General features: G+C 45.7%; 1 protein-coding gene across 11 annotated transcripts in view; it reads right to left on the bottom strand.

Annotated features, from left to right (window-relative positions):
- Window positions 1-26,734, bottom strand: part of PALM2AKAP2 (PALM2 and AKAP2 fusion) — a 624,976-nt gene that overhangs the window by 8,152 nt on the left and 590,090 nt on the right. For 10 of the 11 annotated variants that reach the window (XM_081237132.1, XM_081237131.1, XM_081237133.1 and 7 more), the window contains 2 exons: window positions 23,463-25,857; window positions 6,411-6,589 (listed from right to left, as the gene is read on the bottom strand). In XM_081237132.1, the coding sequence (XP_081093258.1) occupies window positions 6,411-6,589; window positions 23,463-25,857 (2,574 nt within the window). The remainder of the gene's footprint in view (window positions 1-6,410; window positions 6,590-23,462; window positions 25,858-26,734) is intronic. The other variant, XM_081237128.1, reaches the window with a different exon arrangement.

The following is a 26,734-nucleotide window of genomic DNA, read 5'->3' as shown; positions in this document are numbered from 1 at the left end:
CGAAATGGTAAGAATGCACAAAGCTGGCTAGGGGGCTTTATTATTTTACTTTGCCACATCCTTGACACACTGGCATGCCAGCTCCATGGCATCAGGGACATTGTTCAGGTGACTGCTGTCTTCTCAGAACCCAGAAAGTGCCTGATGTGTAGTAGGATCTCGATAAATTGTCAACCTGGTGAATGAATAAAGGATTCTCTACAATTCTGTATATTTACAATAATTCTTTTAAAATAAAAATAATACAATGCTCTAGAAATAAAAAATATAAAAGCCAGTATGCTTTCTCATAGCATATAAATAAGTCAATATATATGTGGAAAAAATAAAAAATATTGTGCTTTTTCATAGCACAGGTTTGTGAAATCTGTGTAAAGGGAAGTTGTAGGGGAAAGGAGGAGGCTTGGGGGAAATTCAATGCTTAAAGAAGCGTCCAAACCAAAAATACAGGTTTAAAGATGGGGGCGGGGGGGAACTGCGTTGGTTCACAGTAGGAATAAGTTATCCTAAAGTGATGGCATGGAGCTCTCTGGGTTTGTGTTAAGGTAAACAAATGACTGATCCCAACCAATAGCTCAGTCCTCTTGAGCTGCATGGTTTTCTAACCAGACCAGAGTAGATTTGCTATCAGCGCCTGGAGAAACAAACAAACAAAAATCCAAATAGCCCATTGGTCGTACCCTCTAGTCCAAACATCTTCCAGATCCATGAGCAGGACAGAATCTTCTCCAACCCAGAGCACAGCACAGCAAAGCACAGCCGCGTGTACCACTGTTGCATGGACACTAACATTTCAAGGCAATCACCCCGTTCAGAAAAGGCAGGGAGGAAAACCCATGAGGAAATGGCAAACCACGACATCATGCACCTGGGTCAGGCATGCAAGAAGACCAAGACAAACAAGTGGAAAAGTACCTCGGAAGTCACCTTGCAAGACAGTAACTTAGAGGTGTACTGGCAGAAAGGGAAAAACCAGGGTTAGTACATGGCAGAGACACACTCACAAAACACCCCCCAGCTGGGAACTGGCACCACACCGGTGAGGGGGGAGGGGACACAAGAGGGGAAGTAACATCAGGAGACCAGGACACACCCACACCAAGACTTGCTTCATCTGATATTCATTTATTTAAAAGTCTGTATCTTTTGCAGCAAGTAGATACCCTATTATTCCTCCATAAAAATATCAGATAAGCCATACTTTGTTAATTCAAGATTTGTTGCTTCCATCTTCTGTGCTTTGAATTAACAAGATTCTTCCCCCCCCGGGGTTGTATGCAACCAGCTGTCCACCAGCAAGATCCTTAAGGGTCATTTTGGATTTGTTAGAATCTATTGCCATCTGTGGACAAACAGCCCTTCCCCTACCCGTAGGCGTCTCTGAACCCCAAAGTAGTCTTGTAGTCTGTTGTCCCATGAAAAGAAGACCCTAACCACAGACAGGGGATGGCTTGAATGCGAGGTTTGCAGAGGCAGATTCTCCGAAGCTGATCTAAGGATGGCACTGCCAAGGGAGACCAAGCAGCCTCCCTCATCACTACCTTGCGGGACCTAAATAAGTTCCTGAAAGTGGAGTGATTAAGTAGGAACTAAAATGATCCTTTAGTTCCTATAAAGGAAACTAAAAGTCACTACAAGAAAAGCTCAGAGAAAACATGTCCCGGCTGTGGGTAATGAGTTAGAAGGACTGACTTTGGACAGCCCCCTCCAGGATAGTGGTCATGACCTTGCATTTACACTGCACGACTTTAGACGCACTGACTGGTTCCTGGCATGGCGACCATGCCAAATAGCCCATTGGACTGGATAGGAGGGATCGTATGTCTGTGATCACTGACTGCTTCTTAAGTACTGCAGTTAAAAATCACAGCTCTGGGGCTTCCCTGGTGGCGCAGTGGTTGAGAGTCTGCCTGCCGATGCAGGGGACACGGGTTCGTGCCCCAGTCCGGGAAGATCCCACATGCCCCGGAGCGGCTGGGCCCGTGAGCCATGGCTGCTGAGCCTGCGCGTCCGGAGCCTGTGCTCTGCAACGGGAGAGGCCGCAACAGTGAGAGGCCCGCGTACCGCAAAAAAACAAAACAAAACAAAACAAAAACCCAAAAAACCACAGCTCTGTAATGATCAGACTGATGACCAGGGGCTGATAAATGTGGGGTGCTCCTCTCCTTTGCACGTTCCCAGGGCATGTGTGAGAACCCGAGAGAGCTGGGGGCACAAAGCATCACTGATGTTGGCTGAGCTTCCCATACAGCCTGCGGTGGCGGGGGTGGGCACTGGAGCCAGACGGGCTTCCTCCACCCACCCAGTGAGAGTTTGGCTAGAACTCCCAAAGGGTGTCCTGGTCTAGAAGGAAGTGTGTGCCAGGAATTCTTGGAAAAGCAGTGACTGCCAGCCCCCAGCTTGGACTTAACCCAGGAATCAAAGAGGCCTTCTTTTATTCCAAGACAGGCAGGGAAGGCTGAAAGCCTTCTCAGTAACTATTCTGGGGACAAAAGAGGAAGAAAGAGAACACAGGAAAAACCCACCTAGATTCTGTGCTAGGAGGAAGGATGGGGCTCAATGTCCAGGAGGCTGTAATCTGGACTCAGCCCAGCACCCCCTCAACTGAGAAAGGGAAAGCAAATCTACCAAATAAGTTCAAGAGCACCACTGACTCAAGAACTTATTGTCTTCTGAGGCTCAGGTCAGGTTGGGGGGGAAAACCGGCCAGAAAAAGTGTTGCCTCAGTATCCTTCCTTTGCAAGGTACCAAGAAACCCTACAGGAAACTATGATTCATCAGGCCATTATGAGTTCCATGACTGACCAGAGATGGTATCAGGTCCAGATAAGGGGACATTTCCACTTAAGATAACATTTCCAGATAAAAGAAACCTACACTAAGAGCAGGACGGTTGCATCTGGGTGGGCAGCGTGTGTGTTGCACAAAAACACCAGCCTGGGGGGGATGGATGGGGTTGAAGCTCAGACCCCCGACTCCCCTCACCAACCGTGTAGCTGGTGCAGGACTGCATCCACACAGAGTTTTGAAAAAGGGTGCCTTTTGCTAATTCTCACAAAGGCCCTGTATAGGCTGGGAAACAGCCCAGGGTAAGGCATGTGGGTGCAGGTTAGCAATCCTCCTACCCCCAGGTTAGCCAAGGGATCCCTTAAGAGATGGAGCCTGGCTCAGCCTTGAGCATGGAGACACTCATCAGTGACCACACCCTGCAGAACAAGGAAGCCAGCCCGGGCGGATGAAGACTGTCGCTACTCAAGGGTTATCCTGCTCAAGGCCTGAGCTGGGAACGAGGATGGCCGTTTGGGAGTAACCTTTTCAGAAAAGGGGCTTTTTCTGGTTCCTTGTCATTGACTTTGTCACCAACTGCAAAAGGAAGCAAAACATCCACAGGTGACTTCATATGACTACTATAGTGACTCCTGGGCAGATATTCCCAGAGAGAGATTCATGACTTAATGTTCCATCTTCCATCATTCTCTGAGCCCTCACTGGGCTTCCTGCAGGAGAGAGGCCAGCTAAGAACATGAAAAAGATACACTAAATACTGCACGGTTGTCCCCACCCCACCCCCTGGCAGGGATCCCGTGAGCCAGAGGCCTCCTTCCTGTCCTGCAGGTGATATTTTATCAAGTGGGAAAGTGGAAGGGTCCTGAACTGGGGACAGGACTCCAGACACCATCGCTGCTCTGGGGCGGAGGGATGCTGTACCTCTTCTGATGGTGAGGATGAGTTTTTTTTTCCCAGATAGGTTGGTGAAAGCTACTCATGGAAACTGCGGGCACAGCTTCATTTGCCTTCCCTCTCTTTCTCTTTCTCTCCTTCACGCTCACTGACATCATTGGACCCAGCGCATCACTATGCATACATTCCAATTACCCCACTTTGTTTTTAAGTCTACCTTCTCCTTGGGAAGTACAGCAAATAAGAATGCTTCTCATTCAATTCGGAAACAGCTTGCTGCTTCCTGTGGGTGAACACGTGGTTAGGTCCTGATCATGCGTGAGGGACTCCTAAATGCTGCCAACTGACTTTTTGGAAGGAAAATTGGCAGGTGGAAGTGCCGGGTGACACTGGACCCAGGTGAGCCAAGTGAGGTGCATACAGGGTGGAGGATCTAAGAATGCCACAACTTGCCCTGAGGACAGTGTATGCGGATGAAGCCAGGAGAACAGAACTACCAGCCTCTGGAGCAGGGAAGCCAGTTACACAACTCAAGCTTCAAGCCATCCAGCTGCCCCCTAGGACTATCCTTCCGGTATGAGAGACCATTAAAGAAGGGGCCACAGATCAACTAGGAAAAGAGAAGAACTTCAACATATTCTCCAGTGATGGATGACGACACACTCCCCTGAATCAAAAGAACTAAGACAGGTTAACAGGCGGCTCTGAAATGAAGTCTCACTGATGAGCATATATTTGCTTTAGAAACAACTGAAGTATGTTTTTTTTTTTGGGGGGGGTTGTTTTTTCCAGATTTGGGTCTCTTAAAAGAGGATATAGCGGGTTGGATAGATTTTTTTTCCTGTTCCTAAGAATTTTCAACAGCAACAGACTTGGTTCCCTTGTAATCTCAACAACAGTGCAAAACACTTGGCCTTGAATTTGAGATCTGGGGATATTAACACAGCTTGATTAGTTAGCAGGTTTCTTTCTTACCCGAAATGTTAATTTACTTGAGAAAAATAGAGACAGGAGGCTATCGCTTCACTGTGTAAGTGAAGGGCAATCAGTATGTTAAAAGGCTGATTCTAAGCAGCTTCCTTCATGAAAAGGGGAAATCCAACCTGGTTGACGTTTGCCAGGTGGCTGCCCGAGTGTCAGTGTGTCAGCCTCTGCCTATGAAATGAGTAACTTCACTTCTGGGTATGGTGTTTTCCCCTAACACCTGCACTTCAACACAAAAGGCATGCACAAGAGACACAGAGAGTGTGCTTCCAAATCACTCAGCTGGGTCACAGGCAAAGTGGCCCATTGGTTCTTCCCCATCTATACCTCCCGGCTAACTTCCACCAAAGCTGCTGATGTATGGTGTGGAACCATTGAAGAAAAGCCCCTTATAGCCCGAAGCTTCAAGGTGGTCACAGAAAATACCTAAAAAGGGCTGAAAAGAAGAGCCAGATAAAGTGACTTCATGGACAGAAAAGGTCCTACAGGCTCAGAGAAGGAGCCCCAGCAGTTGAAACCTCAGCAGCAGCCATCAAGGGCCAGGCCCATCCCACTGTACAATACAGGGCACAGCCCAGAAATATTCCAGCCCAACAGAGGAGCTGGGCCAGTATTCCAAGCAATTTAGGCCTCAAACCCAAGTGAGAGGAGGCTGAGACACACCAAGTGGGTCATTCAGCTGCCATAGGCGTGTTTGCTTGCTTTCTTTACCACTAAGTGTTTGGTATCTGGCTTCAACTCCAGAAAACCTTTAATTCAGCCAACTTGGATATGAGAGGCAGTGAGTCAGCATGGAATTCCTGCTGTGAGCCCCAGCGCGTTCCAAGTTTAAGGTGACCAAATAATTTAGCATCCAAACTGGGGCACTTTTAAGAGGAAAAGGAGATGCTATTAATAATTACTCCAGGACAACAGGCATAAACCAGGACAGTCCTGGGTCAACTGGGGAGTATCCTCAACCAAACCAAGCTATTTGGGGGGAGGAGGGAGTTACCTCAATAAATGCTAACGGATTCCAACGAGGTTGGCACGGACCCCTGAGGCTGATCCCCAGGCTCCTGGCTGTGCAGGCTGTGGGCAGCACTGGTTCTTCAGCCACTTACCGGAGAAAGAAACCACAGAGCAGATGACTTCCTTTGTGGTTGGTGGGAATGTCACGTGCAAAGGTCTCGGGGTTGAGGGTAACTATGCGGTTTTTAACTGTCATTTTAAATGGCTCTCTCCTGCCAGACTGTACCCACTGGCTTGGTAACAGCCCAAAACACACTGTCTTCCGAGCACTGTGTACCATTTACAGGGATCGCCCAGAGCAGACACTGAGAGAATAGCATCGTCATAGTTCTCTAGAGAAATAACATCTCTACAGAACAGGCGAGCGATGTCTGAGATCAGCTCCCCGGTGCCTGCGGGTGATTTCAGGGAGCTTGTGTCCTTCCTCCCGCATTGCCCCTGCATGGTGTCTTTCTACACACACACCCCACACCTCACGCACTAGCCGTACCAGTAGACTCAAACTAGAACTTGGCAGCAAAAAGACCCACTCTTTGCATGATCAAGGTTTCTGAGAACAAGGCAAACCCCCCAACCCAGCTGCAGGCATGTTAAACCACACATTTGAAAATTGGTGCTGGAGCCACAGTGCTGGCCAGACAACCGCACACACATCCATGCCTGAACCGGAGTACCGTACGCCGTACTGAAATTCACCCTCGGACACGGGAAAGAGGAAAGGAGGAGAAACTTACACTACTATCATCCATTCTCTCGCGCCTTTTAGATTTGTGTGTCTCATAGTCTTCCATGAGGGTCTGCATCAGATTCTTGGGCCGCTGTGATCCGGCAGCCTCTTCGGGGGCTAAGTCAGGCTGCAAGCTGGGACCTTCAGGTGTGGGGGGTGGAGGAGGTTGGACTTTCTCTATTTTCCCTGAAACAACACGAAGAGAACACCCTTTCTAAGCTTGTCTGGTCACGACTGCTTTCGAAAAGAGGAGAAGAACACTGGCAAAAAAGCAACCTCTGACATACCGAGTGGTACCAGAATGATGGTTAAGTGCAGGTCATTTTATTGCAGGGATCAATGTGCTTAAGGATTAATGTCACAAACCCATCCAACAAAGACCTCAAGGAAACCGGTTTTAAAGTCAGTCAGACCAAAGAGGGCTCTCAGGCACTTTGCAGATATATGCCAGACAGACAGACAAACGGACAAACAGACAGACAGATGCCGGCTCCAGCTGTTTTGGGGACAAGTATTCTATCACAGATCATACAATCAGACTGTCAGAGGTGGCGGTGGCTTTGAACCTTAAAGACCCATTTCTTACAGATAAGGAAAACTTTAGGCTCGACAAAGGGAAGGCTGTGCTGGGCCACCAGGAGCTGGCGATGGTATCCAGGTCTCCTGGTTTCCTTCCCTCTTTCTTCTCTATCAGAGGTCACCAATGGTCAGATGACCAGCCCAGGTTTTTTGTATGGACGACACATGTTGTAAAACCTCTGAATGAGAACTAAGCTGTTCTTCCCAGGTCACTCCAGTCTTACACTGGCCAGCTTCATTCTTTACCTTACCTGCCACGGTCCTGAAAGCATTTAGGTTTGAGATCCTGGATCTTAAGGAATGAATGCCAACAACAGCAGCTTCAATGTTGTAGAAAAGGGGTGTGTCAGACTTGGGAAAGGTGAGGTTTTAGTTTTTGAGATGCCATGCAGGTATTCTCAGAATGAGAAGACTGGGTCCCCAGTCATGGTGGTGTGGTGATGCCAGGCACTGGCACTAAGACCGCCTGCATCCCACCCTCTTGGGAAATGCCTTCTGGCCCATGAAGGAGTGGGTTATATTGCCAGAGCCCTGAACGCACCTCTGAGTAGTACCTTCATGTGCAACAGTCATGATTTTTCCAACCATGCCCCTTGTGGGAGACACAGCTAGGGTCTGCGAACAAGGAATGTGGAGAAAACACACAAAATAAATGGATATTTCAAGCACAAAAGTTCAGAAACCACTAGGGGAGGTTAAAGACCCATTTGACCTCCTCCAGACCCAAGATGAAGGCAGCTCATCTTTCTTTGCCTCACTCCCACCCAGACTGCCTGACGGAGCTGGAATCACAAGTGAAGCCTGGAGTCCATGTCTCTGTGTGGTTGGCTATAGGACTTTACTGGGCATAGGTCCTTTGATGAGAGTTGGGAAGCTCCCTGGAGTTCAGGAAGCCCGAGTTTTAATTTCTGCTCTTCCATGAACCAGCCATGAGGTTGGCTGTAGACAATCATGTAATGTTCCCCCTTTAATCTTGAGCTGATCACTTAAGTTCTCCAAGTTTCAACTTCCCTAGCTAGAAAATGAGAATTTGGGGAGAAGTTGTCTTGGAAGTCCATTCTAACTCAAACATTTTGCTATTCTATCAAATACATTTGGCAAGAAGATCAACCTTTATTGATTAAAAAAAAAAAGTATATGGCCAGCACATTTGGCAGTTAGGTGGGGAAGTGGTTTTTAATACACAGACACTCCATCTGTAGACCCACCATTATATGAGTTAACTTAGTGAAACTCATTGCTTTGACCTCAATTACCCAGATCATTGATAAAAAGTCATTTGATATTAACAGTAAGGTTACAAATATTTTAAGGTCTTCAATCTTCAAATTCTCTAGAAACGGTTTCTATTTTTTATTATGGAAATTAGGGAACGCTATCATGACACCTATGGACCCATCAACTATACTAATCATTTATCAAGATTTTACCACCCTTGTTCCATCTATCCTGCCTGCCTGCCTTCCTCCCACCCTCCTGTACTAAAATATTTAAAGCAATCTCAGACCTCAGGCAATATTACCCCTGAATATGTAGTATGTATCTCTAAAAATTCTGATTGACTTTTATTTTATTTTTAACTTTTATTTATTTACTTATTTATTGGTTGCATTGGGTCTTCATTGCTACACATGGGCTTTCTCTAGTTGCGGTGAGCAGGGGCTAACTCTTCGTTGAGGTGTGCCTGGGCTTCTCAATGCGGTGGCTTCTCGTTGCAGAGCAGGGGCTCTAGAGCACAGGCTCAGTAGTTGTGGCGCACGGGCTGAGTTGCTCCGCGGCATGTGGGATCTTCCCAGACCAGGGCTCGAACCTGTGTCCCCTGCATTGGCAGGTGGATTCTTAACCACTGCGCCACCAGGGAAGCCCCTGATTGACTTTTAAAATGAAGCTTTGAGAAACAATACAGCACAGTGGTGAGCATGCAGTTCTAGAGCCAGCCTGCTTGGGTTGGAGTTCACTAGTTAGCAGCCAAATACCCTTGGGGCAAGTTACTTGCCTTTTTTCTGAAGTCTTTCTATCTCAGTTTCCTAATCTGTGAAATTGGTATGTTGATAGAAGTACCTACCTCATACGGTTGGTACAAGAACTAAATTAATATTTATAAAGTTAATATTTAGAATGGCAAGCATCCAATGAGTCTAGTTAGTATTTATTTGGAATCTCAAAGAATAATATGTCTATGGAGTAAGAATGAGCAATTTCATGGGAAATTCTGCATAAAAATTTCACAACTCTTCTAAAACTAGAAATAGATACTCTATGACCAGGTTGGTCACTTTCTAATTGACCTTTCAAGTGTCCAGATCATCTCCCACCAGCCAATCCTCCAGCATTAAACTTCTAGAAAGCACAGTCCACATTCACTGCCTCTAACTTCACCCTTTCACCTATACCACCCCTGCCTCATAATACTTTGTTTATACTTCTGGGAAAGCTTTTTCACATACTGACTGTATCAATCTGGTTGTTCAAGCTTTTCTTCTCAATAAAGCTGTAAAGTCACCTGAAGGTAGGGACCATTTCAATCGGCTATGAATCCCCCTAACTCATTTGAATGTAAACTCCATTAGTGGAGGACCTTGTCTGTCCTGGTCAATGCTGAATCCCACAAGGCAGGAGTTCAGGCAGTTGAATGAATCAGCAAGTCCATCATGAAATATACAGAGCAGCCACTTATTAAATGCTTGTGGATTGGGACAGAATTCCCAATACAGAATCTGAGGCAAGTGTTTAAATGTCTTCACCAAAGCACATGAAATAAAACAATCTTGGTCTACAGAACCACAGACGCGATGGCTTTGGAGTAATAACAAACACATTTATATGGCATTTCATTGATAGGCTTCATGTCATTTGATCCTTACAACCACCCTGGGATGTAGTCAGGGTGAATGTCATGACATCTCTGAACAATTTAGACCATGGAGGCTCAGATGCTTTAACATCAATCCAAATTACATTGGTAACAATCAGAGTCAGGTCTGGAACCCAAATTGTGTTGACTGTTGCTAACTTATATAATTGGGTGTGTGCTGAAAGAGAATCGTAAAGAGGGTGAAAAGTTACTATAAAGAAGTGGACATTTCCTGCTCATTTCTTAGTATGCCAGCAAAATTAAACCCATCCCCGGAGCGAGTTTTGCCGGTTACAGCCACTAGAGGTCACATGAGTAGCAGGAACCAAAGACTAGCTTAGCGGGTCTGGAGCAGTGTCTTCCAAAGAGGTGGCTGAGAGGTCTTGGAGAGAACAGAAGGGTTCAGGTAACCAAGGCCACATCAGAGCCCCAGGAGAAGCTGTCACAGGTCTCCAGAGAAAGGGAGCCCCAACTCCGGACTCCTGGGCTGGTTGACATCTGGGGAAGTCGGCTTGGCTGGGCTTCTCTACCGTGATCTCCAAGCATTCTGCCTCCAGTATGGTTCCAACCATGACTGGAATTCTCACGCAATCTTAGGAATCACACAGGCCATCAAAAAGCTGGAGAGGGACCTAGCTTGCAGCCTAATCAAGTTTTCCCTTTGATTAGGATGGTGAAAAAACTTCTCGTGCTCTTCCACCAGTAATAGACACTGCAGACACCACCACTGTTTGGGCCTTGGGGATCATGACATAAATGTGATGCAAAGCTTGGGAAGTCTGTCTCATCCTTTATGGCCCTGGAAAGCACTTTGAAATTCCTTGGCCCCGAGGACAAATCTCATTAGAATCCCCAAACAATGATGGTTATCTTTGGTGTTCATTGGCGTGCATCCAGCACTTCCCCAGTACCCCCAGGTCCCATTCCCACTTGTCCCATCAAAACTTGTTCTCATATAAGTCTATTCAGCTGGTGAATGACTGAATAGCTAATGGTAGCTGAAAATGGCCTCTGTTTTCAATGATAAACATCCTGCTTTCTAGTTTCTCACCTGGGCTGAACACTCTACAAAATAGCTCTCTTGAAGGATCCCAGAAACAACATGAACAGTAAGTGTCATGCAGACCTCAAGGCAGACCTGTGTTGGTCTTGGCCAAGGCCCAGTCCCTGACATTTACAGAGCAGGGAGCAGGAGCAACGTGAGCTTAACTGACATAGGAACCAACAGAAGAAAGCTAGACTGGAATTCAGAGTGGACGGTAGAAAACATCCTCGAGTTTACTTCATACAGATGATTCTGTCCAAACTATTCCACCTAGAGTAATTTTAGACTTAAGCATTTAAAGATGTTTGAGAATAAGCAGCTTCACTTGGCTGGGATGATTCCAAAGCCGTGTTCCTAAAATCACATCCTATTACCTTAGCTTTGTAAGAATACTACTCAACGCTGCAAACGGTCAAAAGGTCATTGGTCAAATAAGTTTGAGAAACACTCGACTAAAGAAAGCTTTAATGATAAAACGAGATAGATTTCCTTACCAGGGGACTTCTCTAAGGTTTTAGTGCCAATATGATTGTGAATCTCTAGTTTAGGAATGGGGGTGCAGCGTTTCTCAAATTTATTGAACCACAGAACCTCATTTCATAGAATCCCTATTAATATCTCGAGGAAGACAGTTTGGAAAATACTATTCTCTAGTGTATACTAGTTAACCACTAACTACTAACTTATGGGCACAAGTTCAACTAATAAGTATGGGCACAAAGCTTATGTACAAGAACTTTCACCACTGTTCATTTGTTTGCTTATAATTACATATGTGGAAACAACAAAGGCATCTGACTATAGGAATGGTTAAATTAGTTATGGCTTATTCAGATGATGGAGTATTATTTAGCCATTATAAGTCATGTTTTAGTCTCTCAAATTTAGAGGAATAGTTTTGGACATGGGAAAATATTCAAAATACATTAAGAGAAAAAGCAGGTTACAAAAGCAGAAATACTGCAGGGGTTCAGGAGTGCAGGCTCCAGAGTTGGACTGCTTGGGTTCAAATCCTAACTCACTACTTATTAGCTGTGTAAAAGAAAACAAAAGTGCACACATGACACATGGTAAAACTTAGTCAGGATAAGATGAACAGTCTTGTGGTTGGCAGAATAATGGCTTCCACAAAGATGTCCAAACCCTAATCCCTCAAACCTGTGATTATTTACCTTACATGGCAAAAGGACTTTGCGGGTGTGATTAAGTTAAAGACTGTGAGATGGGAACACTATCCAAGATTATCCAGTTGGGCTTGATGTAATCACAAGGGTCCTCATAAAAGAGATGCAGGAGGGTCAGAGAGAGAGAGAGAGAGAGACAGAGAGAGAGAGAGACAGTGAGACAGAGAGATTTGAAGATACTATACTGTTGGCTTTGGATATGGAGGAAGGGGCCACAAGCCAAGGAACGTAGATGGCCTCTAGAACTGGAAAAGGGAGGGAAATGGATTCTCCCCAAGAGCCTCTAGAAGAAACACAGCCCTGCCAATATCTTGATTTTAGCATAGAAGAACACTGTTTTAGTCTGTTTGAACTGTCATAACAAAATACCATGGATTGGGTGGCTTAAACAACAGAAATTATTTTCTCACAGTTCTGGAGGCTGGAAGTGTGAGATCAGCATGGGTACCAGCATGGTCAGGTTCTGGTGAGAGTTTTCTTCCTATCATGCAGATGGCTACCTTCCTGCTGTATCCACACATCACAGAGAGAGAATGAGGTCTCTGGTGCCTTTTCTTATAAGGGCACTAATCCCATCATGAGGGCCCCACTCTCATGACCTCATCTAACCCTTACTATCTCCCAAAGGCCTCGTCTCCAAATACCATCACATTGGGGGTTAGGCGTTCAACAACATACTGAATTTGGGAGGGGACACAATTCAGTCCATAGCTGACACATTTCAGATTTCTGACCTCGAGAACTATAAGATAATAAATTTGTGTTGTTTTAAGCCACTATATTTGTGGTGATTTGTTACAGCAGCAATAGGAAACTAATACACATGTAGACCCAATGTTATCTTCCAGGCACATGTGTGCATGAGAAAAACTAGGCAGGGAGTAGTTAGGATTATGAATCACTTCGCCTTTTATCTTTATTCTTTATTTTCCAAGTTTTTTTCTACAATAAGCATGAATTAATTTTAAATTATAAAACTAGAATTTTTTTCTTTTAAGTATTACCGCACATGCTAATAAAAGCAGATAAAGCTGGGGCTTTAACCTTCATGGACCAGGCAGATCCAGAAGGCTTTCTGTCTCACCAGGCAGCACACACAGGCCCAGGGGAGCTACTGAGCTGACACTTCCTTAGAGAAGCAATGGTCACATTCACTGGTGACTCTCACAGGAAGACTAAGGAGAAGAGTGGGGGAAGCAGAATTTCACTCCAAATTAGTAAATGCTGTCTCCCATGATTAGTGGAAGAAAAAACTAGGAAACATGAATTTGTGTTTCCTGTTGGTTTATTTTAAGTAGTTAAGCCATGCCTTGTCCAGAGAGAAAAAGCCACGCCTTGACTGCGTTTCTGGATTCTCCAAACAAGATGGATTTCCCTGTGTTGATGGGGGCAGAGAGAAAAACCTGCAATTCCTCCCACCCAAGTGAACTAGAGCTAGGGCTGCATGTCCTCAGTACACAGCTGCTGCCATCCATGACAGCCCACACCCTCCCTCTATAAGAAGAGGACTAACTTCTAAAAAGCCAAGAGGGTGGATTCCCAAAGTTAAGGAAACTATTTTGGTCAAACATTAGGATTTTGGTGATTATTATATTCTATACACATGGCGTCTGACGTCTTAAAAATCAAAGATCCTTTGTTTCTACATTTCTCAAAAGAAAGGAAAAAGCCATCACCCACTCCTATTTAAAAACCAAACCGAACAAAGACGCCCACCAGATAACATGCTTTGGCCCAAGCCTCCTTCAATGATCTCCTTTCTTCACGGAGCCTTGGGGTGAGCTTGCAAACATCTAAACGACTCTCAGATCACCAGAATAAAAGGAGCTCACACTTGCATTTTAAATTCCATTTCCTCCCAGTACAAGGGAATATCCTGCCTGTCAGATCCAGAGTCCATGGGCTTGTACGGTTCCAGCTATCACCCACACACGAAGAGCTAGCCCCTGGTCCTTTCATCTCCTCCTTTGAAGGCCCCAGGGGTGGGAGAATGCAATGATACGAATCTTCAGATTATAAGCCTAGCTGAGAAATGAGAAATACCCCTGCCTGGTGACACAAGTCTGAGAAACTTCCAAGTATTATTACTTCTAGGTACAGTGGGATGTTGGATGAGTTGTCGATATTGGATCATTCCTCTGAACAGAACTGGAAAATGAAAACTGGAGAAGGAAAGCATTTTGCATCTGCAGGGGAAGCTTAGTTTAAGACCAAAAAAAGAAAAAAATTTAATTAAAACAGTAAGGATAAAAATCATGGTTAAGTAGCAATTGCCCCGCCAAGATCTTTAGGTTAAACACATTTCTACCAACACAGTGAGCTTAGCTCTATGAATATTATCACCCCCTACCCAAAAAAGAAAATACTTTCATGGTAATTTGTAATTTCACTGTCACCCAACATGCTTCATAATGGCCTTTGTTTTTTGGAATCACAGCTGACTACTGAAAGCTAATTCTTGAACTCTGATTTTATTTGAGAAACTTTACTTCTAAAGAAGTAACTATGAATCAATCTCAGCTAGGACTAGAAAGCAGTTTTATAAAGCATGTTGTGTCATTTACATCAGGGTTCCGGTAGCTGCAGAACAATAACTCATAAGTACTAGGTCTTTTCTTAGAACAAAAACTGCAATAACGGGACTTCCCTGGTGGCGCAGTGGTTAAGAATCTGCCTGCTAATGCAGGGGACATAGGTTCTAGCCCTGGTCTGGGAAGATCTCACATGCTGTGGAGCAACTAAGCCCGTGCACCACAACTACTAAGCCTGTGCTCTACAGCCTGTGAGGCACAACTACTGAGCCCTCGTGCCACAACTACTGAAGCCCGCGCGCCTAGAGCCCGTGCTCCGCAACAAAGAGAAGCCACTGCAATGAGAAGCCCATGCACCGCAAGGAAGAGTAGGCCCCACTTGCCGCAACTTAGAGAAAGCCCGTGCACAGCAACAAAGACCCAATGCAGCCAAAAATTAATTAATTTTTTTAAAACCTGCAATAACAACAACTCTTATTGGAAGCCTTTTGTGCACCAGGCACTGACTGTACTAACTTACTGATGAGGTTGGTACTATTTTATTCCCATTTTACTGATGAAGAAACTGAGGTTTAGAGAGGTGAAGTAAGTTACACAGGTAACAAGCAGTGGAGTCAGGATTCGAACTTTAGATATGAATCCAGAAAATTGACTGTCACATTTAAGCACATGTTTAATTCTCTTTGACCAGCTTTGGTATGAATTTATATTTGAGTAATGAGAAATAAAGACAGAGAGACTGAGAATACCTGTGATGTCAGATGCATACAACTTTTGGGGAAACTTTGACCTTTACATTCAAGGTCATGAGAAATAAAATACCATTACATGTAACATGAATGTATTCTTTGGTGCTCTAATGGCCTGTCCTGCACCCTCTGCCCACCACCAACCCTAGTCCTCCACCCCGTAAGTAGCAAGTAGCTTATTTACAAAGATGAAATGGCTCTGAAACACCAACCTCCCTAGAGAAGCTCACAGCAAGTTGCCATGGTTAGTAAGAGACTGTCATATCCTGCCCTAAACTCCAGCAGTCACGGGGGCCATCCTGCTCCCAGGTCTGGTTTAGATTAGCTCACATTTCTTACCAGGCATACAGCAGGGATCTTACAAGAATTAGGTCCTTTGATCATCTTTTCGTTCTCAGCTCAAGACTGCATGTTTCTTTGTATGTAGGTTCACACAGTTGTGCCGTTGAGTCTGAATTTTTGGAAGCAGCTCTCCTAACTTGGAGTGTGGGGTAGCCAGGCATCGGTCCAGGGCAAGTAACCAGGCCACCATGTGATGTCCCCAGCAAAGCAAGGGACAACCCAGACACTGTGTGTACCAGAAGACCCAGCATCATCAGCAGTGACAGCAGAAGCTGTTACAAAACGGAACGGTAGGAAGTGTTGTTCTTCTCCAAAGTTCTACGTCCCAGAAGCCATGACCATAGGCTTGTCACCGAAGAAAGACCACAGTCTGTATCTTCTCAGGAGTGAAGGTGATGGGTTTGACCATGACAGTTGCCCTCTTCAAACCACTGAAGGCAAAAATGTCCAAAAAGAACTTTGAATTCTGTAACTTGAGAAGTTCTGACCTCACTGAACACCTTTACCCTTCACCCCTTGCTGAACCCTACTTCGACCTAACCTTTTCTTACCAATTCCTTCCCAAATGACATGTGTTTTTTTTTGTTTTTTTTGCGGTACGCGGGCCTCTCACTGTTGTGGCCTCTCCCGTTGTGGAGCACAGGCTCCGGACACGCCGGCTCAGCAGCCATGGCTCACGGGCCCAGCCGCTCCACGGCATGTGGGATCTTCCTGGACCGGGGCACGAACCTGCGTCCCCTGCATCGGCAGGCGGACTCTCAACAACTGCGCCACCAGGGAAGCCCTGGCATGTGTTTTTAAAAATGAACATATTCGCTGGGTTCAGCTAAATAAAAATACAGGGAGTTTCTGATCCAAGGCAGAAGGAACAATCTTAAAGAGCAAAGGAGACCAGCAGAGAGCAGACATGGTGTTCAATGACCACCAGTAAATGAATCTGGCCAGCGTTGGCCCTACTCCGCCAAACCTGGTCAGGTAGTGGAGTGAACACTTATCCCCGCGCATCCTCAAATTAAGAAATGGATTCCTTGCTTGAGCTCCCAGTCCTTTCACGCTTTCAGGCAATGAGCCGGTCTCCAGAGTGAATGACTGAGCTTCCTCCTGGGGCATGAACTTTCAGAAAGAATTCACAAAAGCAGCCAGACTAGATGGCTGACATGGACGATGCTAGTCTCTCGACATCTGCCCAGATCTTTGGACAGCACCAGCAATTTGACTGTTGTAGTTTGGAGCACTGAAATTAAGTTCTGAAAGCACAGAGGAACCATTAAAACTAAGTTTTATCATAACTGATTTGGCAGCAAAACCCGAGGTGACCCAGCATGAGGTTCTTCTTGGTCTTTATTGATCCCACTTAATAGAACAAACTCTAAGTTTCACAGCAGAAATTGAATTTGATGACAGGTGCAGCCCCAGACTCCACTGGGTGTGTTCAATAAATAGTACATGCATTGCATTGCTTTTCTAAATAATGGTATGGACACTTTATGGCCTTTCTAAAATCAGAAAAATGTGGAATATATCTGGTCTCAAGAGTTTGGGTAACTTGGATTCTATCCTAGATAGCTGTTGGGAGGGTTACATGAGAAAATGAGAAAAGAGAAAACTATGTGTGAATTATAGTACTGGGCTTTAAGGTCTTGGTGAGTTGCAGCTACTGTGATTATACTTCGGTCACCAGAGAATGTTCAAGGAACTTGGCGGTATACATAATCATCTGTAGGATACTCCACGTTCAGCTTTAGAACCATCACACAGCCAGCTGTGCCCCTATAAGATACACAATTTGTACCTGCCTGCAGTAAAGGGAAACACTGTACACTCCTGAAGAAGAGCTCTCTCTTACCTGGGCCTGTGAGGGAATCCTTCCGTCAGTCACCCACACCAAGGTCTTCTACCGTGGAGGACTGAGGGCATCTCAAGTGAGACTTGGCCTCATTCAGCTCTAATTCAGCATGGAACAAAGGAACCAAGCTCTGGGTTTCCCTGGTGGCGCAGTGGTTGAGAGTCCGCCTGCCGATGCAGGGGACACGGGTTCGTGCCCCGGTCCGGGAAGATCCCACATGCCACGGAGCGGCTAGGCCCGTGAGCCATGGCCGCTGAGCCTGTGTGTCCGGAGCCTGTGCTCCGCAACGGGAGAGGCCACAGGCCACAACAGTGAGAGGCCCGCGTACCGCAAAAAAAAAAAAAAAAAGGCACCAAACTCTGCTGCCTGAATATTGTTCTGATATAAACATTTTTTTTCTATCTAGGAGTTTTCTTTGTGATATTGGGAGATAACGAAGGGAAAAGAAAAAAGACCCAGTCAATAAGCTTTATAATAATGTAATGAACATCACATGTGCAATTAATTCAAACTGACAACAGAAGTCAAAGCACCTTGGAAATCTTATTTTTATAAGATGTATAACTAACATATCTTTCCACATATTAAAAGACCTAAACAGACAGGTTATGGGACTCAATATCCACATCCTTTCCTTGACCGCTCTCCAGAATGTCCCACTGGGCAAATTGTCTGACTTGGTAAATCAACTTGACACCTGGCATGAAAATGCAAACTAGTTCCAAAACCTAAGCGAATCATCACCTAACTAGCTGGGTTTCTCCGGCCTGCCTAGAACTTGGAAGTGAAACCAGGATATCTAATAATAGACACAGGCACTAAAGAGAGAACTGTCTGCTGATACCCCTCCTATGAAAAGACATTTTAACAGGTCTAAATTGTAACTTCGGTAAAATGTTTGGGTTTTCCTCCCAAACTCATTCCTCAAGGGCGTTTTACAAAAGTGCGTGGGTTACACCTTCAAATCAGACTTGTGCACCTGCCTAAGTGCTTCCTTTATTCTCTACTTCTAAGTACCATCAAGAGAAGGCCCACATGTGTTCATTCTTGTGAGCCTCTCCCATAAGCCAGGGCACTCGTCAAGATGGCAGCCAGCCTTTAGACGTACATAGAAAAAAAGCCGGTGGGATGGACTCAGGAAAGCAGGAAGACTTTTAATTGATCAATTCATGGATGAAGGCAGGACAGCTTGGAGATTTGTGGAGATAATTGGAAAATCCTCACTGGCTTCCCACTGACCACAGGATAAAGTCTAAAACCTAAAACCTTTGACATGATGTACATAGCTCTTCACTGTCTGGCTCCAAATCAACTTTCTTTTGTTTTGTTTTAAATCTCTTCCTTTAACCCACCCTAACTTTATTTAGGCACCTCAAACATGTCAAGTTCTCTTCCTCTGTAGGTGCCCTTCCTTCTAACTGGAACAATCTCCCCCACACCCTGAACCCAACCCAACTCCTTCAATTCAAAGCTTAGATGACAGTTTCCCAAGAAAGGAAGACTTTCCTTATCCCCCCAGTGAGGCGGTCTTCCTTGCTTTGTTCTTCCACAGGTCTCCACGCTTCTCTGTTATGAAACTGCCACCTTTGTTTGATGTTTCTGTTACTGAACTATAAGTTCCCTGAGGGCGGGGACTTTATCTGCCTTGTTCACTTCTGTATGAACAAATGCCACACAAACCCTATTTAAGTGGACCTTCTTCTGTTAAAAGTCATGCAAGAACCAACAAGATTCAATTTCCATATAATTTTTCCTAATAATCGGTCTTTGAAACTGATTACATCATTTTAAAAATAGAAATCGCATCATCTTCCATCTCGAAAGGCAAGGGAACCAAAAGCAAAAAACAAGCATCTTTTCAACACCTGGGAAATGGTTGGAAAGCACTTCTCTTTCCTTATCACATCTTGGCTTCTCAGTGGATTTTACTTGCCTTAAGATTTCAGGATTCCAACATGTCACCAGCATAATTTCTACCAGAGGGGATGTTAAAAATTATATTTTTCATCACCTAATATCAAATTGTCACTCTGTGTCATGCAATGACCCAGCTGAGTCACCTCTACTGGCATGAAATGGGGAGTAGTACAGCAGGAACTCAGCAACATCTCCATTCACAAAACCAGAGTTGGAGCCAGCTGTTCTGACCCTGCCCATGAAAGGTCCGGTTTGGCTGCTAAGAGTGATGTGTCAGCCTCCTTCCTGATCACGAACTTGGAAGCTGGCTGGCTAAGCATTACTCTAAACGTTTCCAGGCATGGATAGAAAAAAATTACCTTTTGCATTCAGTTTCTTTCAATCCAGGTTGTAATTCTGGGAAGCCCTGCCACCTACTTTCAATGTTCTGGAGGTAAATGTGAAGAAATGAGCTGCATACACGTTATCTATCATGACTGTGGCCAATGTGACAACCAGACCCAAGCAGGGTGAAGACTTGCATGGATGAACTACCATCTTACCAAAGGAGCAGAAATCAAGCCTATGGGGATGGGATATGGAGGAGGAGATCAGCATTAGCATAGGAGGAAGTACGGGGGAAATCGGTATGGGGCTACTGGGATGCTGAAGGCAGACATTAGGACTCTGTCCTGTTTTAATCCTGGCGGGAAGCCTGACGGACCACAGCAGGTCAGGGAGCTAGAGGAAAGTGTGGAGATGTCTTAATTTTTGTTTGTGTGCTAGAAGTAAAGTATGGAGCAATATGGTAAGGGGTTTAATTAGAGATGGAGTGAAGAAAACTGAAAATACCACTGAGCATATTCAGTGTAGAGAAGGTTCTATAATGAAATAATATAAAGGGAGGGCTAGGTAAGTGGAGCCAGCTGTAACTGATAAGAGAGCCATGGAATCTGCCTGCCATGTGAGCAGGAGTTGCTGAGATGCCTGCAGAAACTTCCTCCACCAGTGAGGCTGCAGGTTCCTATGCAGGCCCTTTACTAAGTCACTTACTTGTGAAGCAGGCTCCCCACACTGGGCTGAATTCAAGTGGTACCAAAACTTTTTTTAGGATACCATATAGAAAGCCCAGCTGGCATCTCTGTGCCAAGCCAGCCCACAACAAGACTTTAAAGTGAACTGGACAAGTAAGGATCTTTGGGAAAAGCCAGCCAGTCACTGTTAAGCATAGACAAAGAGCCTCTTCTGAAAGTTTTCTTTGCCTCAAACACTCAGCTGGCCATTGCTCCATGACCTGAAGGCATTTAAAAACATATCAAGAGGGGCTTCCCTGGTGGCGCAGTGGTTGAGAGTCCGCCTGCCGATGCAGGGGACACGGGTTTGTGCCCCGGTCTGGGAAGATCCCACATGCCGCGAAGCGGCTGGGCCCGTGAGCCATGGCCGCTGAGCGGGCGCGTCCGGAGCCTGTGCTCCGCAACAGGAGAGGCCACAATAGTGAGAGGCCCGCGTACCACCAAAAAAAAAAAAAAAAAAGAAATCAAGAAATTCACCATGCTCTCCCTCTTCCTGCTCCCTTCCCTTTCCTTCCTGAATAATTTAGTCCAAAAGCTATTAGGTGGGGCTGAACAAGATGAGTGTCTGCAGGGAGGGTGGGAGGAACCCCAGTGGCCCAGAGTGGTGTGCTGGAGCCAGAGCAGGGTGGGAAGGGACACGGGTGACCCAGCACAGGATGTTGCAGCCCAAGCTGGGGGAAGACAGTGTTGGTGACAGGAAACAGCAGTTGCCACCCAGAAAGTGACACCTGAACCCATGTTTGGTGAGGAAAATAGTAGATTGGTTCCATAAGGGGGGAGGGGTTTGATCAAATAATAAATATATTGAGGATAATAGGAGCCAGGTACCTTGTTATCAAGGAGGAGGTTACAAACATGGAAAGAGAGAAAATGAACCCAGTGGTGTCAGAGTAGAATGAAAGGTATCAGGGTGAGCTCATGGTTTTCAAGATAGGTAGGTAGATAGATTGATTAATCAATCAACCAACTGACAGATAGATAGAATGTGTATATATTCTCTAATTCTGACCACTGAGAGTGCCGGAGAGCAGTGCCTATCCAACAGCAATGAGCACATCAAACACTCAGACTTTGGTTTCTAAATACCATTCTCCACTAAAAGGAACTAGTGCTCTTTGTTGAAAAGGCTGATTTCAGGGTTAGGAAAGTATAAGATGAGATTGGAACATCTTGTGGCACCAGAAAGTAAAGATGTGCCCAAAGAAAAATGGGGACATGTCAAAAGGACACTGAAGTTAGCCTGAAAGGGCTCCTGTGAACCATATTTGAACAATTAAGGATAAAAATAACAATAGAAATGGATTATAACCCACTAAATATAATAGGAATCCATGAGACCATCTGTCATAGATAGATAGATAGATAGATAGATAGATAGGTAGGTAGGTAGATTTAAAGTCTGAAGAGGAGTGGGATAAAGATTACGTGGTACCAAAGCATCTCACCACAAAATATTTGTTAATTACAAAGGGAAAAAGTAACTATTATACAGAAGCCCTCAATCAAGCAATCAAAATTAGCATCATGTGAAAAAAGTTAACATCTGCCCCTGTAATGGGACAAACTGACACCATGTATTACCTGACTGGATGCTGTAAGAAGAATAAGCATCAGTTCTGTGGTTTTCCTACCAAACAAGCATAACCTGAACATAATCATGTGAAAACATCAGGCAAACCCAAACTGAAGGACATTCTACAAAATTGGGGGTGACCAAGCATCATGTTGGCAATTTACTCGTAATTCAGAATAAAAAAGATATTTGTATTTAACTAGGGAACTTTCCTTTAGCTTTGAGATTATTTCAAATTTAAAAGTTAATAATGGGAAGAGTTAACTTGGGTTATTACAGATTTGATGGAAGCCAAGTGTCAATGGGCTTAAGATCTGGATGGACCAAGATAAATGCCAGTAATTATATGTTAAGGCAATACTTCTTAAATTATCTCTAGTGAAGGAACAGTTTTTCTCCCCAATCTATTATGGACCATCCATTAAAAAAATACAAAATCCCACACTTTCATTTGAGGACACTATAAAATTTCTCCAAGAGTTTTCAAACGCTTACTCCCTATGTCTGTACTTAGCATGGATCAGGAATAGTCATGAACTAGCTTGGACCACACCTTGAGCAGCTCTTCTCTTTGGTAGGATGTGTGGTTCCCCAAGTGCCATCATGTCCAAATGAGAAATAAAAATTACTCGTCACAGTGCTATCCACAATAGTAGCAACAATAATTACCACTGTAATTAACATGAACCATCTATACAAAGTATTCAAGATAGGGACTGTCCAGGCAATGGGAGAAGATTAGAGGACTGTCTTTACATATAGTAACTCAACTTCTCCAAAAGGGTCACAGGACACAAATAGATGAGAGCACCTTGATTCCAAAGTAATTGCTTTATGGTGACTTAAAGAAAGACTTAAAGAAAGACAAATCCATAAAGATCAATTATACAGAAGATGGACAAAAACATCTTCTATGGGTCAATCTGCAACACCAACCCATAACTGTCATTGCTGGGAAGACACTCAGCATTCAGAAGGGGTTAGGAGAAGACATCCCCAAATCAGATAGGTTTGATTTAACTGCAGATACTGACATCAACAGAGTCCACCCGAAGGCCGACCCTGGGTCTGTGCCACACATAGCCTCTCCCTCAGCCAAGAGAGAACAATTCTCCACAGTAAACCAAGACCACAGCAGAAGGACAAGAAAGGAGCTATTACATCCTTTGGGAAATGGCAAACACCGTCTAAGCTCAGGGTTCTTCCAGAGGACACTCTGACACTCCCAGTGTGTGTCTCCGAACACTGAAATCCCCGTTCCAGTGTCCCCCTGACACCGATTCCAGCCACACACAGAGGAGGGTCCACATATATACAACCCTGAAAGCTGGAATCAGCAACACCGATTTCTGCAGCATCTGTCTCTGGTCCGTGGCACTCCACTTACCTGGAGCAGTTTTGTAGCACGATGTTCGGGAGGGCAGTGATGGGGCATTCTTTGCCTTGGGGCTCTGGGTACTCTGCAAGACTTGTCTCTGCCTCTTCAGCTCCTCTTCCCTTTCTTGGGCTGCTCGGATCTCTTCTTCGATCATGGACAAAGTCCGCTGCTTCCTGGACCTCAGCTTGAAGGGCCCAACCATCACATCGGACTCTTGAGTGGCCAGGAGTGAGGCTGTGCTTCTCAGCTCAGCTGCCTCTGAGTACTTGCTGAAGTAGCTCCCTTCCAGTCTGGTCTCCTCCATGTTTATTGGGCCACTGGTCTGCACTGCCGGCAGTGGCTGGGAGGGCCCCCTTTCCCTGAGCGCCCTGTCTTCAGTAGGCAGAATCTTTGGCAATACATCCCTTTTCTCTTGAACAGGGGAGGACACCTGAGGTGGTTCAAACATGCTCTGAGGCTTCTCTGAGCTGGAAGCCCCAGTTCCAGCTTCCTCCAGACTTGCTTGAGGTCCCTGCTGTTCTGCTCCACCCTTGTTGGTTTCAGACACAGCTCTGTCCACTTGCTCGGCTATGGCTTGTTGGATGGCATTCTGCACCAGAAGACCAGCCTGATATTCCAAGGGGTCATCAACCGACGGAGAGTCTCCCAGCGTGGACGAAGGGGAATAGAAACCATGATCACTGAATGACTTGGAGACACCTTCTCCTCGGCCCTCTGAGGGGTTGTCAGTTTGGGGAGTCTGGGGCAGAGAAAAATCAGCCAGCAAATTTTCCTGGAGGGCATTGGTTGTCTCATTGGAGGCCCCACTGTCACTGATGTTGTCCATGCTGAAGTCATTGGACAGGGTCTCCAGGACAGCGGTATCCTGGGACCTCACCGACAGCTCATCCAAGCCGGAGTCAAGTTCCTCTGGAGTCAAAGAGACGTTGACTGACCTTGAAAACTGATCCAAAATCCCAGGTTCGTCATCCTTGACCACGGTGAGGACAGCCCGGGCACTTGTAAACTCGTCGTCCTCTGCCCACAGTTTGGATAAGGGCCCGCGTTTGGAGGGCTCACTGTACGGCCCTTCCTTCCCCTGAGGAACTGTGCTGCCCTGGCCCCCTCCTCCAGAAGACTGGTTCTCCAGGGCACAGTGGGCTTTCTGTCCCTTGGCTGCTGAGGAGTCTTCGGGAGGTCCCCCGACAGAAGCTGGTCTCGAGATGGTCAGTGTCTTGTCTGAGTTGACTGGCCCCAGAGGTCTGTAGAAGGGCTTGATGGAGAAGAGCCTGGGTGTACTCTGGCCCTTGGCCACTGTTTGCCTGGAATTCTCCATCAGCTGGAACTGTTTGCGAGCTGCAGAGAAGTCTATCTGCTCCGTGACGATGTCCTCCTTTGCGCTGTCAGTCACGCTGGAACGTTCTCGAGAGGACGCGGGGGCTGTGCAGAGCTGCGGGGCGCCCGGCTGCTGCCGTATCAGCAGCTGCTCTTGCTGCGCCCTCCTCTCCTTGCGCTCCTTGTACTTCTTGTGCGACTCCAGATGTTCCTCGTTCAGCTGCTCCTCGATGGTCTTTTCCTGCGGAGGGTTCCACCATTTGGCGGCGATGCCAGGATTCTTTTTCACAGCCTGATTCCGGATGAGTTCTCGCCTCTCCTTTTCCAGCTCCAGCATCTCTTCTGAAGGCCTCACTTTCCTGACGCAGTACTGTTCTTTCTCACTCTCGTCGTCCTCAAAGAGCTTGGAGGGCTTCTTGTCCTCGTGGAAGGCACGCAGCTCAAACTTGGCTTCCTTCTTCAGCGTGGTGAGCGTGAACTCGCCGTCTCGGGAGGAACATCGCGAGCTGGTGGAGGAGCTGGGGCTCACGGGTACCTGCAGGCTATTCCCCAGCAGGTCTCTGGGCTGGTCGGGGGGGCGGCCGTTGGCTCTTTCACCCTCTGCCATGGTGTCAGAGGTGCTCTGATGGAGCTCCAGGGGAGGGGGAGCCTGCCTGCCAGCCACTCTCTCGGTGGGTTCCGGCTGAACGGCCGTGTGGGCAGGTGGGCTTGGACTGCCCACCGAGATGGCTGCTCCAGGCTCTGGGGAAGACGTGCCGTTGTAGGTTCCGTCCACAGCAGAATCACAGCAGCTGGCCTCTAGCACCTCGTCTAGATATCGGATCTCTCTGGCCACATCATTATCCAGAGATTCATGGTGATCAGCGAGGAGGCCATTGTGGGGGGGTGAGTAGAAAGGGGAGGGGTGGTCCATGGAATGTGGAGTCGAGGTGATTCCGGGAACACTCTTACATTCTGCAACAGAGACCTCAATTTCCATGTTTTTGTGATCTGGGGGAAGAGAGGTGGTGGCAGGCTCCAGGGGATTGCCACTACAGTTGTCTCTCTCGTTTTTTAGCCGGATATCATCCTCGGAAAGCTCGGGAGCCTTCTGGAAAAAAGAGAAAAAACAGAAGTCAGGGTTAGAGACCACATCGCTTATGGGTACGAACTTCAGACATTAGCTGATAACTAACTGGAAGGAAAATTGAAACCACAATGACAGGATCTTTTGAATAGAAGTTTCTCTTCTAAAAAATCCTTTATATATTCATTTTGTTGCAGTAATGGGTACCTAAACCTTCTCAATTTTACAGATTCCATTTTGTTTACCTGGTGTCCAGAGAACTTTCAATAAATGCTAGTCCCATTTTTACATTAAAATTAAATTAGGGGGACTTCGCTGGTGTCCAGTGGGTAAGACTCCACACTCCCAATGCAGGGGGACTGGGTTCTATTCCTGGTTGGGGAACTAGACCACACATGCATGCCGCAACTAAGAAGCCTGCCTGCTGCAACTAAAGATCCCGCATGCCGCAACTAAACATGCCGCAACAAAGATCCCGAGTGCCGTGACTGAGACCCAGTGCAGCCTAAATAAATTATAAATAAAATAAATAAATATACATTTTTTAAAGTAAATTAGGATTTGGATCATCTGATGACATTGCTCAAATAATTTCTAAACTGGAAGAGATTATATAGCAATTGTATCCGAATTTTTCAAAAAATTTCATAGCAAATTTCTGCAGAAATGTAACAGAACTATTTGTATGTCCCCAACTATGAAAAGAAGGTCGTTTGGCAGGAACAAATCTTGAAAACATGATTCTCAGCCAGATGTAATGCAATTATTCTGTAGACAGGAAACTTTTTGAAAAATCTTTCCAAAATAAAATATTGGAAAACAGTAGATCTCTTCAACGGCCCCTTAAGAGCTTCAGTGCCACACTGCCATGGCTGTAATTGACCATGTGCATTATAAACAC

Source organism: Mesoplodon bidens, assembly GCF_964165515.1.
Source record: "Mesoplodon bidens genome assembly, chromosome: 6".
NCBI lineage: Eukaryota > Metazoa > Chordata > Mammalia > Artiodactyla > Ziphiidae > Mesoplodon > Mesoplodon bidens.
Note: the sequence above shows the minus strand (reverse complement) of the source record. Positions and strands in the feature narration are given on the sequence as shown.